Genomic DNA, 16,163 nt, shown 5'->3' on the forward strand with positions numbered 1-16,163 from the left:
GGTGCATGGAATGTGGCTCTCTGCCATTTTCCCAGTTGGGACTGGGGGTTGCTATTCTTCGTTGACCAGTCGTGTAAAACCAACAGCTCTGAGCCAAGAGGAAATCCTGGCACCACTCCAGTTGGGGTTTTCAAAGCCTGGAGGTGAGCAGCGAGCTTCTGGAGGACACAGGCCATCCACTCAAACAATGGCTGCCCGAAGTAGCAACTGATTCACCAGGGGAAGAATGCAGTTACTCCCATCAGAGCTGACGGGACAGATAAGTAAGTGGTGGACACGCAGGGCTCTTGGGCCCGAACGGTAAGGCTGACAGCACACGTTGAAATAAGAGATCTTTCCACGAACAGAGTGACATAGGACTCCGCCCCTGTGCAGCTGACAGGGTCTTTGAAGCCAGAATGTTCCCCTATTGCCTGTTTGATCATAGGCCGGGAATGAGAAACGTAAAGCAAACAACCAGCTGGCCTCGGGAGGCTGTTTTGGAAATCACTCAGAGAAAAAAGGTTTATATTTATAAGAACACTAGCTTCGCCCCTAATTGAACTCTCAGGAGAACTCTTGCCATAACCTTCTCTTCCCAGCACAGTAAAGGAAATATCCAGAGAAGAGGTAAGGCTATTTTTAATGTTGAAAGTCTTCAAATGTAGAACAAAAACAGAGAGCCGGCCTTCGGTACAGTCCCCATGTGAGGGCGTCGGAGAGCATACCGAAGGACCTTTTTGGGAAAATGCTGTGGGAAACTGGTACTTACTTGGTATGTTTTTGGAGTCTTGCTCACTTAATTTAATTTTTAACTTACCTAAATTACACCGTACCATTTGTCCTCCCTTCTTCAATGAGTCGTGCCTTAGAACATGTAGTAAACAATATCTCTAAAAGCTGTTCAACTCGGATGAATTTTAAGGGGTCCTTTTATGTGACTTAGATCAGAAGAACTCCATTTTAGTGAGCCAAGACGTTACCATGTTCCTCACCCAAGTATTCTGCTTAATTGGGTAGGAAAAACAAATCTCGGCCACTGGATTCGAGCTCGTCCAGGAGGTAGAATGAAGTAGGAAAAATGAGCCACAGTAGGGACTCCCCGTAGGGTGGGAATTCTCTGCGGAGGAAGTACTCAGGACTGTCGGTCAGATACTCACCGGGGGTCAGCCACGCCCACCGTGTGCCTCCTCATGGACAAATAGCGGACCAGGGCTTCAGGGGAGGGCTCCTCACCCTCATCGCTGTCCAAGTTCACGGTCCCATCCGGCTGAGGTGGAAGGAAATACGATCAAATTAGAAATAAAAAGGAATTTAAAATGGGAAGCCAGGAAAGGAAGCAAAGATACGGGGAAGAAAAAGGTTTCGGCTGACAGCTATCCGAGGTCTCTACTTGCCTCCACGATCTGGTTCTCTGGGTTGATCAGCTGCACCTGGGGAACGCTGATGTTCATAGTGGTACCGGCCTGCTCCGCCTAGAAAGTAGCACATACGTATACACTCTTGTCTTACACGCTAGGTGGAAATAATGACGCTCTTTCAAAGGATTCTTTGTTGCTAAAGTCTATGTTTCTACCTCTGAGTCTTTGGTTCCTCTGCCCTTAGAAGCTACAACAAGGAAGCATTCTTTAGGGAAAACAGTCTCTCTCAATGATTGGCTGTTTCTTTAATTAAAAAACAACATGCAACTCTTGTTGTCCATCCTGAGTACTGGAATACCCTTCCATCCTCTCTGTCAAAGAAGTTCTGACCTTTGCTTGATCTCTGACAAAGGAAGACGTGACAGACAGGAGAGGATGGAGGTAAAGAAGAAGAGGAAATTCTCTTGGAGTGAGTTAGCAAGCTCTGGCTAACCGTCCCCTCCTCCCCTGTGCTACTTGTCCTGATTCAGGTCACTGGAGTGATTGCCCACCTGGACATTGACTGGTGCTTGAAAGGCCATGGCTCGGGGCATGCTAGGAGGTGCTCCGACACGCAGGGTTTTGTGTCTCTTATGTCGATCACACAGCAGGCTGTAGATCGCACTATAGTGATCGTAGGCATCTGATCTTAACGACTACCAAGGGAGAAGGGAAAAGAGTGAGAAACCCTGGTGAAATGTCATGTCAATAACCAAAACCCTCTCAGTAGTACATCAGCAGACCAAAGCACCTTCTTGTCGAAGCTCAAGAGAGGGGTAGAGGAAGAAAAACAGGAAGAAAAGGGAAAGTTCCCAGGAGGGAGAAAAATGTGGAAAAGGCAGGACAGAGGGACTACGGCTACCCCTCGCTTTGTCCTCCACGCCTTTAGAGATACCTGTAGCGTCCGCTCTTTGTCCAGTCCCATGTCCTCCATGGCCAAGAGGACGTCCTCATTCAGGGGGTCTATCTGTCTGTCTTCCTTCAGATGCTGGCACTCAGCTATTAACTGTGACATTAAAAAGAGTCAAGCTATCAAAGCCCCAGTTAACCACGCAGGGATGGCAGGTCACCTATAAGGAACTAGCTGTTCTGTGCCCCGAGCTTGGGATATTTTTGGCCTCAGACAAAGCCTAAGCAAGAAAGTTCTAGGTCCTCAGCTGCCAGCAGACAAGATCCCTGTTTTGCTGAGGTCCTTCGGGATGGCCAAAATGGTTTAAATAAAGCTGTGCTGCGGAAGCCACTGAAAGTAAAACACAAGGACAAGAGGAAGGAGCTGTCCCTGGGGTCGGGGAGCTGCAGGAATGTGGGCTCTACAGTTTCAAAAGCCAAGGAGGGACTATGATTTGGGGGCAAGTGGCAAGCAACTGGGATCGCTACTCTCCAGCAGCCCAGCTGCTTTAAAATTCCCTCCTGCTTCGGTGACACAGGGCAGTTTGCTCCCAGCACCCGCTCTTTTGCAGTCAGGGCATGACTACAATCTCATGTGAAAAAGAGAGCAGGAGCTCCCAGCGGAGGCCCCCCGAGGCGCGCAGGACTCAGCTCACCCGGTCAAAGTTGGGATCGGCGTCGCCCAGCTTCATCCACTTGTGCTTGCAGATCTGCTCCATGGAGAGGCGCTTGCTGGGGTCTAACACCAGCATGTGGCGGATCAGGTGCTCACACTCTGCAACAGACAAAGGGGCCGCCTTCAGCCTCGGCGACGGGGACACAGGGGCGGCTGAGGAGCTCGAGGTCAGGCAAGCAGACGGACTCTCCAGCTCCCTGCTTCTCCCTTCTCTCTCCTGCTCCTTACCGCTGTCACTGCTCACTCCACGAGGGACCGGGCAAAGGCAGGAAGTGGCGAAGAAAAGTTGGGTTAATGCCTTCATTACAAGTCTGACCAGACAGTTTAGGGATACTCCCGGGGTCTCACGTATTTATATACTGTCCGGCCCCATTTAACACATAAAGAACTGAATGTCCTCTAGGGACACCTGGGTGGCGCAGTCGGTTAAGCATCTGACTTCTTGGTTTTGGCTCAAGTCCTGCTTCCAGGGTGCTGGGATGGAGCCCCACATTGGGCTCCAGGCTCAGCACAGGGTCTGCTTGAGATTCTCTCCCTCTCCCTGCCCCTCCAGCCTGTGCACTCACACGTGCGTGCTCTCTCTAAAATGAATAAACAAATCTTAAAAAAAAAAAAAAAAAAAGAATTGAATGTCCTCTAAAGAGATTTGGTATCTTACAAGGTCTTCAAAACATTCAGTTCTACCTTCCTGTGTGTATTATGACATGTCTACTAATGCTTCTGGCTTGGTGTCTAGAGCTCTCTTCAAACCTCAGCATTTAAATTTCTGACGGTGTGGGGTTGAGAGGCTCTGGATGCTCCCTACCACACACCGGGACTCGCTGCCAGCCTTATTTATCATTTCCTCAATGTGCATTGAGACTTTCACGGGTGCATACAACCGGGCTCTGAGCTACCGATATCCAGGTCAGTATCGTTCTCGGACGGCTCGTACTACACGCCATGCTACAGAACGTACAACGGATTCACAAGCAAGGACCCCGTATTCCGATTTCAGAACCACTCTCTAAGTTTTCTCAGGTGTGCGCTGTGGGTAGAGGATGGTGAGGGAGTGGTACTTGTGTTTGGAGGTGGCAGCGATGACAGGAGCGAGCAGTACTAGCAGACACTCTCGGGAGCACTTGACAACGAGTTTTCTCTCATTTGCACCTCACAGCCATCCTAGCAGGAAGGTCCCATCATCGCTGCCACTTTAGCGATGGTAACAAAGAGGCACAGAGGAGTCAAGCACTGTGTCTAAGATCTCATGAAGTCAGATTTCAAACCGGACAGTCGGACGCTTTGGCCACTGCCCTGAACCATGCGCCATGCTACCTCTGGACTGTGCAGAGCTGTGGGCAGAATCTGAACTCCTAGCCAATAATTTGACACCTTCAGCCAAGCCCCGATCATCTATTGCTTGGACTACTGCCAAAGTCTCCCAGCTGGTCTTTCCACATCCACCCTTGCTCCTTTATAACTTGTTCTCCTCAGAGAAGCAAAGGGCATATTTCTAAAACAGAAATCTGAGTTAGCACCACCTTGCCTACAACTCTCCAGTCTCTTCCCACATCCCAGAGAACAAAGTCCAAAGTCTCCGGCCCCCAGGCCCCCATCTCTGCGGCTGGGCCGCCCCCTCCTGCCGCAGTCCCTCTGGAGGTTCAGGTGTCCTCTCTGGACTGTGCACTGCTTGGCACACACACGCCCACCAGCGGCCTTTCCACTCGCTGCTTTCTCGGACCCTCAAGCGTTCGGCTCCTGTCACTCAGGAGAGGACTCAAATGCCACTTCCTCAGAAAGCTCTTTCCAGCCACCTCATCGATGTCAAGTGGGCCTTCAGTCACCCTCTATCCACACCACAAGAATTTTCTCCACACGATCGACTTCTTTTGAAGCCATCTGATTTACTGCCTTCTTGTCTGGCTCTCTCACTGCAATGGAAGGCCCGTGTCTTTCTTACTGATGTTTCTGGTACCAAACCTCTGATACCAGGCATGGGATGATACCTAGCTGGAGCTCAACCCATAGCTACCGAGAATACGAATCAATATTTATTGAAACTCTAATCAAACAAGATTGTGTTTGTGAAAATGCTTTTGAAAACTACACATTTTGGGGGAATAGGGTGAGGGGGTGGGTGAGTTGGGGAAGGGGACTAAAAGGCACACATTTCCACTTACAAAAGAGATAGGAAGTGAAGAAGCAAGGTACACTATTGAGAATACAGTAAGGACAGCGTAACTTCTTCATGGCCACAGAGGGATGGTAGCTAGATTCTCGTGGTGATCACGGTGTAATGCATATAAATGTGGAATCACTGTGTTGTACGCCTGCGACTACTACAGTGTTGTATGTCAATTACGTTTCAATGAAAAAAAAGATACTTCTTTAAAAAGCTACAAAATTCTCTGTAAGACACAGGTTTTAAAACAGTTTCCATTTCATGACATTGGTCCTGAAAATAACACTGGCCAGTGATGAGAGCAGTAACTGATCAGTGCTAATTTTAAAAGACTTTTTATGTCCAAGGCCCTGTGCTTAACAACTTTATTTCATTTACTCCTCTCAACAACCCTAAATTAGCTTCTATTATTAGCCCCTGTATAAAAGAAGAAACAAGTGAACGTGCTTGACATTGCAAAGTAATGGCACGGCTGGGGCTAGAGAGAGAGGCTCCGAACCGCCCTTGATACATCTTCATGTAGATACAAATCCTGTTTGATCTATTTTTCCAGAGTGAATTTAACCTGCAACCCCACAGTTTTGGCACCATGTGGCAAACACCATTCTACATCACCATGCTAAAAGGAATACATAGAGTAATTAAGACAATGTACTCAATTCTAATTTTATTCTTCCTTTAAAAGAAAGTGCCCATATCAAAATGATTTTATAGCAGGCTTCAGTTTGTTCTTGCTTTAGAATTAAAAGTATATTCAAATGCAGTGTAGATCCTAAGACCTATATGCCTATGAAAGAGTAAGTGCCATCTACCACATTATACTTTTATTAAAATTATGTTTCCAGTGTAGCCAGACTACACCCCACAACTGGAGCATTTGTATAGATTACAAATATCTCTGACACACACCTCTGTGATCTGCAGTTACTTGAGAAGAAAAAAATGTTCAAGACTTAAAAAGTTACTACAAGTGGGCGCCTAGGAGGCTCCATCAGTTGAACGTCCAACTCGGTACCAGCTCAGGTCTTGATCTCAGGGTCATGAGTTCAAGCCCCATGTTGGGTTCCATGCTGGGTGCATGAAGCCTACTTTAAACAAAAGAAAGAAGGAAAGAAAAAGTTACTACAACTAAAGACCCCAGGTGAGGAGGTGGCCTGGGCCTGACTGGAAAGTGGTGAGATTTTTGTTCACGCCTCTAGATGGCGCCGTTCTGTTTTCTTTCCGTTCCCACACCGCATGGAGTGCATAAAAGGTAAACACGTCAGTCCTCAATCAGATGACCAAGGCAGGATGACGTTCAGTTATAGGCTTGCTTTAAAACAGGATTTTCAAGGCAATTTCTTTAAAAACAAAAGAAATTGAACACCAGTATAATAAGCCTTGCTTAGAAGATGTAGCTAGTTCAGTTTCAGGATCTTTAAAACTTTATTCAGTCATCCTTAATCATTATTTGGTTTCAGATGCCCTGAAAACTCTCCAGAAAAACACGAACAAGAATTTATACACAAAAATTTGCGTGTAACTTGAGTCTATTCAAGGAACCCCCAAATCATGCCATCGATATTCCCCCGATGTCTACAGGTCCCAGGTTAAGGCCTCGGGTGGCAGTGACGACACCCAGGAGGCAAGTTTTTATCTTGTATGCCCTCCCTAATATCCCCCATGCAAAGAAACAGAAATCTCACACCTTCATGTGTTGCACAGATGGTAAAAAAATGACAAAATGCAGAAAGCCAGATATTATCATCAACTCATACTTCCTAAGTGTCCTACATAGCTCATGAAATTAAATTCAAGCTCGATTTGAACACACCGTTCTACATAAAATATGGACAGAGGGTGAAAACAACGGTAACCAATGCTCCCAACCTAATACCATAAGCAACCACGGGGACAGTCAATTAAAATGAGTGGAAGGAAGCTAGGGCCTCTGATGAAAGGGTACACTCATCCACTTTTCCAGCTGCCAAGTCCTCTATTTTCCTGTCGCCGGTGGCCCCGTCCCTCATCCCCTCCCTCGGCTGGGGCCTGACACTGCAGCGCTCTGGGCTGTGCAGGAACCGGCTGCCAGCAGCGCCTTCAGACTCGGCTTCCATCTGCTCCACACAAGACGCCAGGCGGTCTCCGCAGTGCAGATCACCCCGGGGCCCTGAAACTCGATCTGCCACCAGCTCTAACTAGAGGGTGGCCCGACTCGGGCCCTGCCCTGCGGCGCTGACAGGCGTTTGGAAGGCTCTGGGGACACAGAGCTGCTGTCAGGCCAGGCCCTAAAATGGGAATTATGGGAGATTGCCCATGTCATTCCATCTAAGAGGGCCAGGTCCTTAATACCTTTTTCTTTTCAAAACTTGGTGATAAACAGTTTTTCTCTAAGAGGTTCAAAGTATTCCATCTGGGTCGGGGGGCGAGGATGTGGGGGAAGTAAAGAGTGAGGAAGGGGAATTAAAAACCCACTTCAAATTCATCAAAGATAGTTGACAGAAGTTCTGTCTCTAGTTTCCAGCCCAGAAGAAATGAGAACTTTAGAAAGACTTTCCGGACCCAAAGTTTGAGAACATGGCCCTGAAGACAGGTGAAAGGCCAGGAGCCCAATTCATCTTGCAGATGAGAAGGTGTAGGCCAGCAGCAAGGGGAATACTGGGTGTTCTTCAAGTACCAGAAGGGTTTTTATTAAGAAAACCAAGTGGATTTATCCTGCGCTGTTCCAGGGGCCTGAATCTGGATAATGGGAAGTCACAAGTTCAATGTAGGACAAGTCTTCCTAATTGTTAGAGGTGATCCAAATTCCTGGGTCAGGGTGTGAGAGATCTGAGGAGGGTCCCCTTAGGGATGCGAGAGGGGCCATCCAGTGGGCACGGAGGCACCTGCGGCACAGCTAATTTTATCCATTTTATAGATTAGTGTTCTGAGTAAAAGTTCACTTGAGAAGTTAAGTCTAGAAACAACTATCCTGGAGACGATGACCTCCTCGGTCCCCTCCAGCTCTGAAAACCACGTTAACTATGAAACCGGAATGATCTGTCTTGGGAAATTGCATACTTATTATTACTAGACGTGCTGAATCAGAGGCTGGCATCTGAGATGTCACTAGAAGGGCTCCCAGCATTACATAAGGAAGATCAGGAGTCCCATAAGGACGGAGCCTGTGTCTGCCTGAACTGTGTACCCTGGTGCCCACCACAATACCGAACAGGCTAACAGCCCTCCAGAAGGTCAACGAGAGAAGTACTGGACTGCACGCCTGCCACAGTTCCTTTAAACACCTTCCTCAGCGGATCCCAAGAATCCACAAGAGAAGAGGCCTTCTCGATGCTTCCAACCAGAAAAAGCAGACAACCATCCTTTCATAGAAGACCAAGAAGTGGCAGTGTATGGGGGTAGAAGCCCAGATCAGGTGGTTTCCAGGGCTTTCCCTCGTAACTTTAGAGTTCTTTGTCTCACACGGGGGCACCTACTCGCTGATCTTATCTGAGGCGGAATACAGAATAACCTGTAAATCAAGATTCCCGCTTGGGGAGACACTGATATCTACAATGTGGGCAAAGTCTTAGCGTCAAAATTGTTGCAACAAACCAGACCTTTTAGCAGATACGTCTTCTCCATAAACCCTGTGCATCTGACTGGAAGTATTAATCATATATCCTTAGCATTTAATAGAGTGAGAGTGAAAGATAAAAGAGTAAAAAAAAAATTAGGAAGGAGGGCAATGAAAGATTAATAGAGCAATTCCTTCAAAAATATTACTAAGTAGGGGCGCCTGGGTGGTTCAGTGGGTTAAAGCCTCTGCCTTCGGCTCAGATCATGATCTCAGGGTCCTGGGATCGAGCCCCGCAACAGGCTCTCTGCTCGGCTGGGAGTCTGCTTCTCCCTCCCCCTCTGCCTGCTTCTCAGCCTACTTGTGGTCTCTCTCTCTGTCAAACAAATAAATAAAATCTTAAAAAAAAATTACCGAGTAATAATTGCTAACATTTATTGAGCATCTATAAGCTAGGCAGAATGCTAGGCAGTATTTAATTCACACACCAACCCCTATTACCATCACACCCATTTTATAGATAAAGAAAATAAAATTCAGAGAAGTTAAGAAATTTGACCTGAAAATAAGAGGTAGAGTCAGGATACAAATTCTGATCAGTCTTACTCCAAAGCCCAAGTTTGTACCCCACATGGCACCTAAAATGAATGTATTCGGGATGGCTTACTTAGTAGCTAGTATATCTTTCAAAAGGCAAATAAAACCGATTTTTCCTATTCTGATAACTGAATGCCAGGTACTCTCCACAGGCTCTGTCACGTTAGAGTCACCTATAAGCCAAATTCCGAAAAGAGCAGGCTGTGAACTAGCTTGTTAAGGGGGATGGTAATAGGGACGGATTGCGAGGAACTGAGAAGGCAGCAACATCAGGCTGAGTATTAAATGCACCAGTTAAGGGAGTCCGGGTGGCTTAGTGGGTTAAGCACCTGCCTTCAGCTCAGGTCACGATCTCAAGGTCTCAGGGTTCAAGCCCCGCACTGGGCTACCTGCTCAGCGGGGAGCATGCTTCTCCCTCTAGCCCTCCCCCCATGCTTATGATCTCTCTCTCAGATAAATAAATAAAATCTCTAAAAAAGAAAAATAAAGGCACCAGCAAAGAGCAAACCCCATTGACACATTCGGGTTGCTGCTGATGGAGACTGATGGAAGGGCAGAAACAACAGGGCTCCTCCAACGAGGCGCCGCAGACCAGGAGAAGGGGTGGGCAGAAATCTGGGGAACTGAATCACCATCCTCTTCAGGCTGACAGAGGGAATGCCAACGGTCCCCTAAGCCCTTCATGTGATGCCAAAGGATGGGACACGGCAAGGCAATCATTTTCGGCTCCGTGGACAGAGGAGTGGTCTGAAAGAAATTGAGTCATAGATTCTTTCTGACCACATAAAACTGCTTTGAGCTGGGGAAACAGAAGACATCTGTGCGCCAGGAGGCATGGGGAAAATGCAAGGAAGGGGCAATTACTCAGGAAATTCTTGTTCCTTGCAGGTGCTTGGAAGAAGGCTATGGTCTGGTGTCTCACGTGAGTACATTCCAGCCGATACCAGGTGTGTTCAAAGGTAATTCCAAAGAGTTCTTTATTTTCAACAATTTTAACAAACTTAATAATATTTAATTCCCCAGAGCAATTCAAATTTCAAAGAGGGCTCTATTTCTCTCAAATCTCAAAATCCAGACAGGAAACAAGAATAAATTGGCTATTAAAATTTCTAAAACATCTGCTTCCTGGAAAACAAGTAACCTTGTAATTTTTTTTTCAAGTTAAATGGCACTAAAGTCATACACTCTTCAGAACCAGAATACTATGGGATATACTGCTGGATTCTGTTATTCATTCCCCTTGCCTAGCTTAGGCCTAGGGGGGAAGAGACACTGTGAGAGCAGATGACAGATGAATGCTCTGCAGTGAGTCTCTGGGTGGAGTGGAATGGGGCGGATACGAGACTGTGCCCTTGCCGTCTATGCTGGCTTATGAATGTTTGTGTCTCATAGCTCCTCTCTAATGCTATCTCCCTTTTCCCAAAAGGAAAACCAGGCACCAAATATGCTGCGCTTCTTAGTGGAAAGAAAATAAAATCTGCCACCGTGCCCTTGTCCTATCATAATCATGGTTAAAATAGTGTGACCATTTTTGCAACATAATGATCCTACAGAAGTAATTAAAAAGTCAATCAAAAACACATCATCGGGGTTACTGCCAAGACCTCCTCTTTTGGTAAGAAGCTGGCCAGAGTTAAAGCACCCTCACTCTGTCTGCAGACTCAGCTCCAGTGATGACGTTTTTTAATATGCCCAAGGAAACCCTGTCATTGTCAGCTGTCAGCTAAGGTCAAACAAACCTCTTTCCATAGTGACTATTTTAAAATCTAAACGAAGTAGACACATGGTCTTGAAACAAGACATTTCTATGTATAAATAACATACATTGAATGTGCTGAGACCTACAGATGCATTCTGAGATTGCGTAAATGTTAAATATAATCATACAAAATACAGAGGGGTTTTGTTGTTGTAATGAAATTTTGTTATATTGGATATCCCTGGAACAACGATGCTGTAGGGATTGAAGACTTGTACTCTATGAAGTTAATTTCGATACGTTACTGTCACGAAAGAAATATATACACATTTCCAGCTTGCAAGTTAGTTAAGGCTGTTTATTTAAAGTACTAGCCAAAACCAGTTTTACACAACCAAAGAAAATACGTAATCTCTGAATTAGCTATAACGGAACTTAATGTACAATAGTGCTGGCTGTAGTAAGATTTGACTCATAAAGAACAAGCACTGAGATCAGCTCCTCCTGTGCTGGAGTGGCACAGGGGAAAAAAAATCTTGTTCTGCAATCATCTGCTTTCAGTTCTTTGGGGGAAAGAAAACTGGGAGTCCCAGTATTGAAGTATTCCATAAAATTCCTAAAAATATGGTCCGACAGTAAGAGATCAGACAAGAAAAATGGAGAGTTCTTGATTTAAATACAAATCCCAACAGTACTGGTTTCTGCAAATTATTATCAGAATGTTCTGGAATAAAAATAAAGTGCCTTATAACTAAACCCTGTGAGACACTTTCTGTGGCTCAACCCAGAGGCCAAGGAAAGGTGGCTTGGCACAACTGAGCAAATAAAAATGGGGCTGCTGAGCAAATCTTCTTGGGGGGATGAATAAACTTAGGCTGAGAGACTTTTCTCTTTGGTTTTAGCAGTTTATCAGCCTTCGACAAGACTCAGAAGAAAACAAGTGTTTGGCCATTTCTCTCCATTTATTAGAAAAAATAACACCTATTTCTTGAATGTTCCTTATTTTCTAGTTTTCCTAGGTGGCTGTGATGCTTCGGAATTAAGATCCAGAGATCAGGAGATGCAGGCTTAAAGGCTGGGAGAGTGATGTTGACCTCCGGGCCCCACTGGGAAGAGTCCCTGGCAGGCTACGGTGTTCTACTGGAGGCTGTCCAATCTGAGGTTCGCATTTTTAAAAAAAGAATGTTGTTGCCTATACCGCCCTAATAGTATTCAAGTATGGCTTTAAGTCCTAATATCAATCCTTAGAGTAGAACAGAATTCTGGCTTAATTTTACCCCAGAGTCCAATACAGAGTGTTGGTTCTCTTTTTTCCATATGTAATTGATGTAGATGGACAAAGATACTTATTCCAGGACGCTCTTGATCCTTGGAATACCTTGGCAGATAGGTACTTCTTGAGAATTAGAACATGATCAGAGATAGTTAGGTGGTTTCTGAAGCCGGGTGGCTGTTGTTCAGGTCTCAGCCCTGCCACTTCCTAGCTGTGGGATTTGGGGTCCATCACTCCAACCTACCACACCTTGATTTTCTCGTCCATCAGATAACGAGAGTCACCTATTTCCTAAGGTGGTTCCAAACATAGAACCAGCTACTGCAACCGCGCCTGGTCCATAGAAAGTGTTACTGAACGTCAAGTATTATCCAAAGCTCTGGAGTCCTCCCACTTCGAACTTTCTTCCCCTTCGTTTTCCTCCGTAGGGCTGCTGAAGCTCGGAGACAGTCTGCTCGCAAGGGGCAAGACGCTTGGCAAGGCAGTTCCCTGCCACGTTAGGTAAAATCAGAGGTGGCCTGCGTACCCGAGGCAGATCCTGTCTCTTTCCTGATATCACCTGTGATTCCTTCATTCACTAACACGAGAGCGCTTACATGGGTTTCCCACTAGTGGTGGAGTATGCCCCAAATGAGCTGAGCCCCTTAGTATCTGGACGCTGGTGGGTGAGCTCCTTTAATCTCCTGTCCCATCCCCTCTACGCGAAGTGCTTTTAGCCAAGAGAGATGATGTGTGGTTCTCGAGGAGTAAGCCAATCAGGTCAGAGCCGCTCGCACTGAAATACGAGGTTTTTGGCAGGAGCCGCACGGCAGTCTCCATCAGCTGCATTATGGAAGCCTGGGCCTTGCGTTCCCAGGGATAAAACGCTTACGCAGTATTACAATTAATTAAGGCACAATGAAGTCTGATCAATAAGGACTCAAAAATATTGTCCACAAGAGATCTCTCTGCACTCCCTGGCAGGGCAGTTTTTCCACTTTAAATTAATTTTCCTTCAGTTAAATGAATGACTGATCTTACAATATTCACTAGCACAGAGTATAACTGGTAAGTGAATGAGACCAACTAGGCTTTAAGAAGTAGCCTCTGGGGGTGCCTGGGTGGCTCAGTGGTTGAAGCCTCTGCCTTAGGCTCAGGTCATGATCCCGGGGTCCTGGGATCGAGCTCCGCATCGGGCTCTCTGCTCGGCGGGGAGCCTGCTTCCTCCTCTCTCTCTCTGCCTGCCTCTCCACCTACTTGTGATTTGTCTGTCAAATAAATAAATAAAATCTTTAAAAAAAAAAAAAAAAGAAGTAGTAGCCTCTGCAGGTTTTAAACAATACACTATAATTGCACTGGGTGTTATACGCAAACAACGAATCATGGGACACTACATCAAAAACGAACGTACTGTATAGATCAAAACCTTTTTAAAACTAGGGGTCACATGACCTGGTCACTCGCTTAACAACCTATATAACAAAAGCACATAAAACCAGAGAATAATTGGGATCATCAGTGAATTACCTGTTTAGTAATAAGACCCAAGAGTCTGACATAGGAGTCTAGAGGTAAGTGGTGACAATTCAGTTTTTCACTAAGAAATAGTTACTGAATGTTTATTCCATAGCAGGTGCTGTCAGTTTTTATGGGAGATGAGATGTACAGACCACAGTTCTGATATAAAGAAGATTCTCTTCCGGGGGAGAAGGGAAGACGTATCCATCATTAAACCGGGTGGTACACAATCATTCAGCCTCAAATAAATCCTCCTTTATATGTATACATCTATCTTCCGACTGGGAAGCCAGGACTATAGTGGATCTCGAGACGCCCATGGAAGGACGCCTGCATCAGTCACCCAGGCCCAGGCACAGAGATACCCACTGGCTGCCAGAACACTTCATTCCATACGTTACTGACAACAAAGAGACGCTTAGAATTCCTGAACTAACTGTGTCCATCTGGTAGCATGGACCCACACAGCTGCAGATATACTGGAATTCGGCTCCGCTAGAAGCAGCTAGAGGATGCGGCCTTCTGCACTTGGCCCCCAAGTGCTAATTTAGAGAACAGCAGCTCTGCGGGAGCGTCTAAATCCTTAAGGCAGAAAAACGGATCAACTCAGCTCAAATCTGTGACAACAGCCTGTGAAAAGAAAGGCTCTTGCCCTTTAGGACTTTCCTCTATCGCGGTGTCTCCGACAGCACAGGAGGCAGAGCCGATGGGCGCCGGCCTCAGAGCTCTGGGGAGGTGCCACTGTGCCCAGAAGCCAGAGGTGTAAGGAGAAAAGGCACTCGGGGACAGACTGTAGGTTTCCTTCACATGAAACTTCGTGGTACTATGATGTCTGAGCTAAGAAGAGACTAAGCAGCTTCACGAGTTCATTGGCTCCTACGCCTTGGCCTTTTGACGGCATGGCCTGCTGGGCCTCGGACTTCAGGCCTACAGTGGTAGGCAAGGCCAAGCCCGTGTGTGTCCCTGAGGGCAGGAGGGCTCAGACTGCTAATACAGAACCATCTACTCATTTCCTAGACTGGGTTGTTTCTCATCTTCCGGCCTTAATTTTATGAAAACGTTTATTCCTACTTATGGAATTACTTGTCTAGGATTAAAAAGTAACCACACATTTAGGGTAATAATATTGACAGTCTGTGAGTCTTTAAACTTCCAAGTTAACTTATATTACAAATATTAGTTCTAAGTAGTTAAAATGTTATATAGTTTATTTCTAGGCACTAACAAACAAATGTGGCTGGCAGCACGATAAGTTTTACCAGCATCCACTATATGAACCAGCTCTGGCAAGGCTGGAGTACCAATCTTTTGTCGTAATGCAAGGGGACGGGGGTGGAGGGCGGAGGGAATCCAAGTTGCTCACAGGAAGTACTGTGGACACTGGAAAAGCAGAGGAAGTGGTTTGTTTATCTTGCTTTTTCTTTGCAACAGCGTGGTGTCATCCAACAAAACTGAATAAAGGACTAGGTTAGTCATTTATTATCTGTGTGGCTTTAGGCAGACCAAGCAATTTCTTTAAACTTCATTGGCAAAATGCTAAAATAGTATGTATCAATATCAGTTCCAGAGTATAGTTATCCAGCTCAAATTAGCCCAAGTATAGGAAATACTGTGTCAATTAGAAAGTCCTAAAGAAATACCAATCGCTGTTACTGATATTATTATTTGAACGCCAGTGTACATTCTGGAGGAGTTTCGATAGCATTTTAACGAACCTACGCAGGCCTTCATTCATTCATTTACCGAACATTTCCTGAGTGCCTACGAGGACCCAGGCACTGTCCCAACCCCTGGAAATAAATACAATAAACACATCACCGAACAGAAACAAGCTTATGCCGTCAAGAGGCAGTGGGATAGCAAATAGGGACGCGATCAACAGATGAGGTCAGGCAGTGGTACAGGCCACGTAAGAACTGAAGCAGAGTTCTGGAAAGAGAAAGGGCTCTCTGAGGAGGCTTTGAAGATTTTTCTTTTTTTTTTATTTGACAGATAGAGATCACAGGTAGGCAGCGAGGCAGGCAGAGAGAGAGAGGAGGAAGCGGGCTCCCTGCCTAGCAGAGAGCCCTCTGAGGAGGCTTTGAAGCAGAAACTTCAAGTGACACGAGGAAGCAAGCCATGTGGGAACGGGAACGCGTGTGCCTGGCGAGTCTGAGAGACGTCAAGGATGCCTCTGTGACCTCAGAACCTGTGTCTACAGCAGCAGGAAGTGATGTGAAAGAGGCGGCCAGTCACCGCTGGGCCTTGTTGGCCACCATGATAATGGCTTTTTGAACTTTATTCTAAGTGGAAAAGCAAGCCATTGGAGGGTTTTAAATAGGATTCTATTTGCTATCTACTCACTATTTACTAAGTCCTGCTACATGCCAGATACTACGCTAGGCTCTAGACAACTGTGAAAAAACATGCTTCATCTATATTTTCTCTAAGCTCAGTCTGGTGCCGAAGATGTACAATA

General features: G+C 46.0%; 1 protein-coding gene and 1 long non-coding RNA gene across 10 annotated transcripts in view; one reads left to right on the plus strand and one right to left on the minus strand.

Moving 5' to 3' along the window:
* Positions 1-16,163, minus strand: part of SIK3 (SIK family kinase 3) — a 248,339-nt gene that overhangs the window by 27,757 nt on the left and 204,419 nt on the right. For all 8 annotated transcript variants that reach the window (XM_047693730.1, XM_047693733.1, XM_047693731.1 and 5 more), the window contains exons 7-11: positions 2,924-3,042; positions 2,275-2,385; positions 1,892-2,035; positions 1,377-1,454; positions 1,140-1,249 (exon numbers count right to left, since the gene is read on the minus strand). In XM_047693730.1, the coding sequence (XP_047549686.1) occupies positions 1,140-1,249; positions 1,377-1,454; positions 1,892-2,035; positions 2,275-2,385; positions 2,924-3,042 (562 nt within the window). The remainder of the gene's footprint in view (positions 1-1,139; positions 1,250-1,376; positions 1,455-1,891; positions 2,036-2,274; positions 2,386-2,923; positions 3,043-16,163) is intronic.
* LOC125079978 (uncharacterized) lies at positions 585-16,143 on the plus strand. 2 transcript variants are annotated; one of them, XR_007121183.1, is made up of 4 exons: positions 585-609; positions 10,125-10,183; positions 11,946-12,096; positions 13,818-16,143. It is a non-coding gene; the product is annotated as an uncharacterized LOC125079978 (long non-coding RNA). The 2 variants fall into 2 exon arrangements; XR_007121184.1 differs by having other exon boundaries at positions 13,821-16,143.

This window comes from Lutra lutra, chromosome 10, assembly GCF_902655055.1.
Source record: "Lutra lutra chromosome 10, mLutLut1.2, whole genome shotgun sequence".
NCBI lineage: Eukaryota > Metazoa > Chordata > Mammalia > Carnivora > Mustelidae > Lutra > Lutra lutra.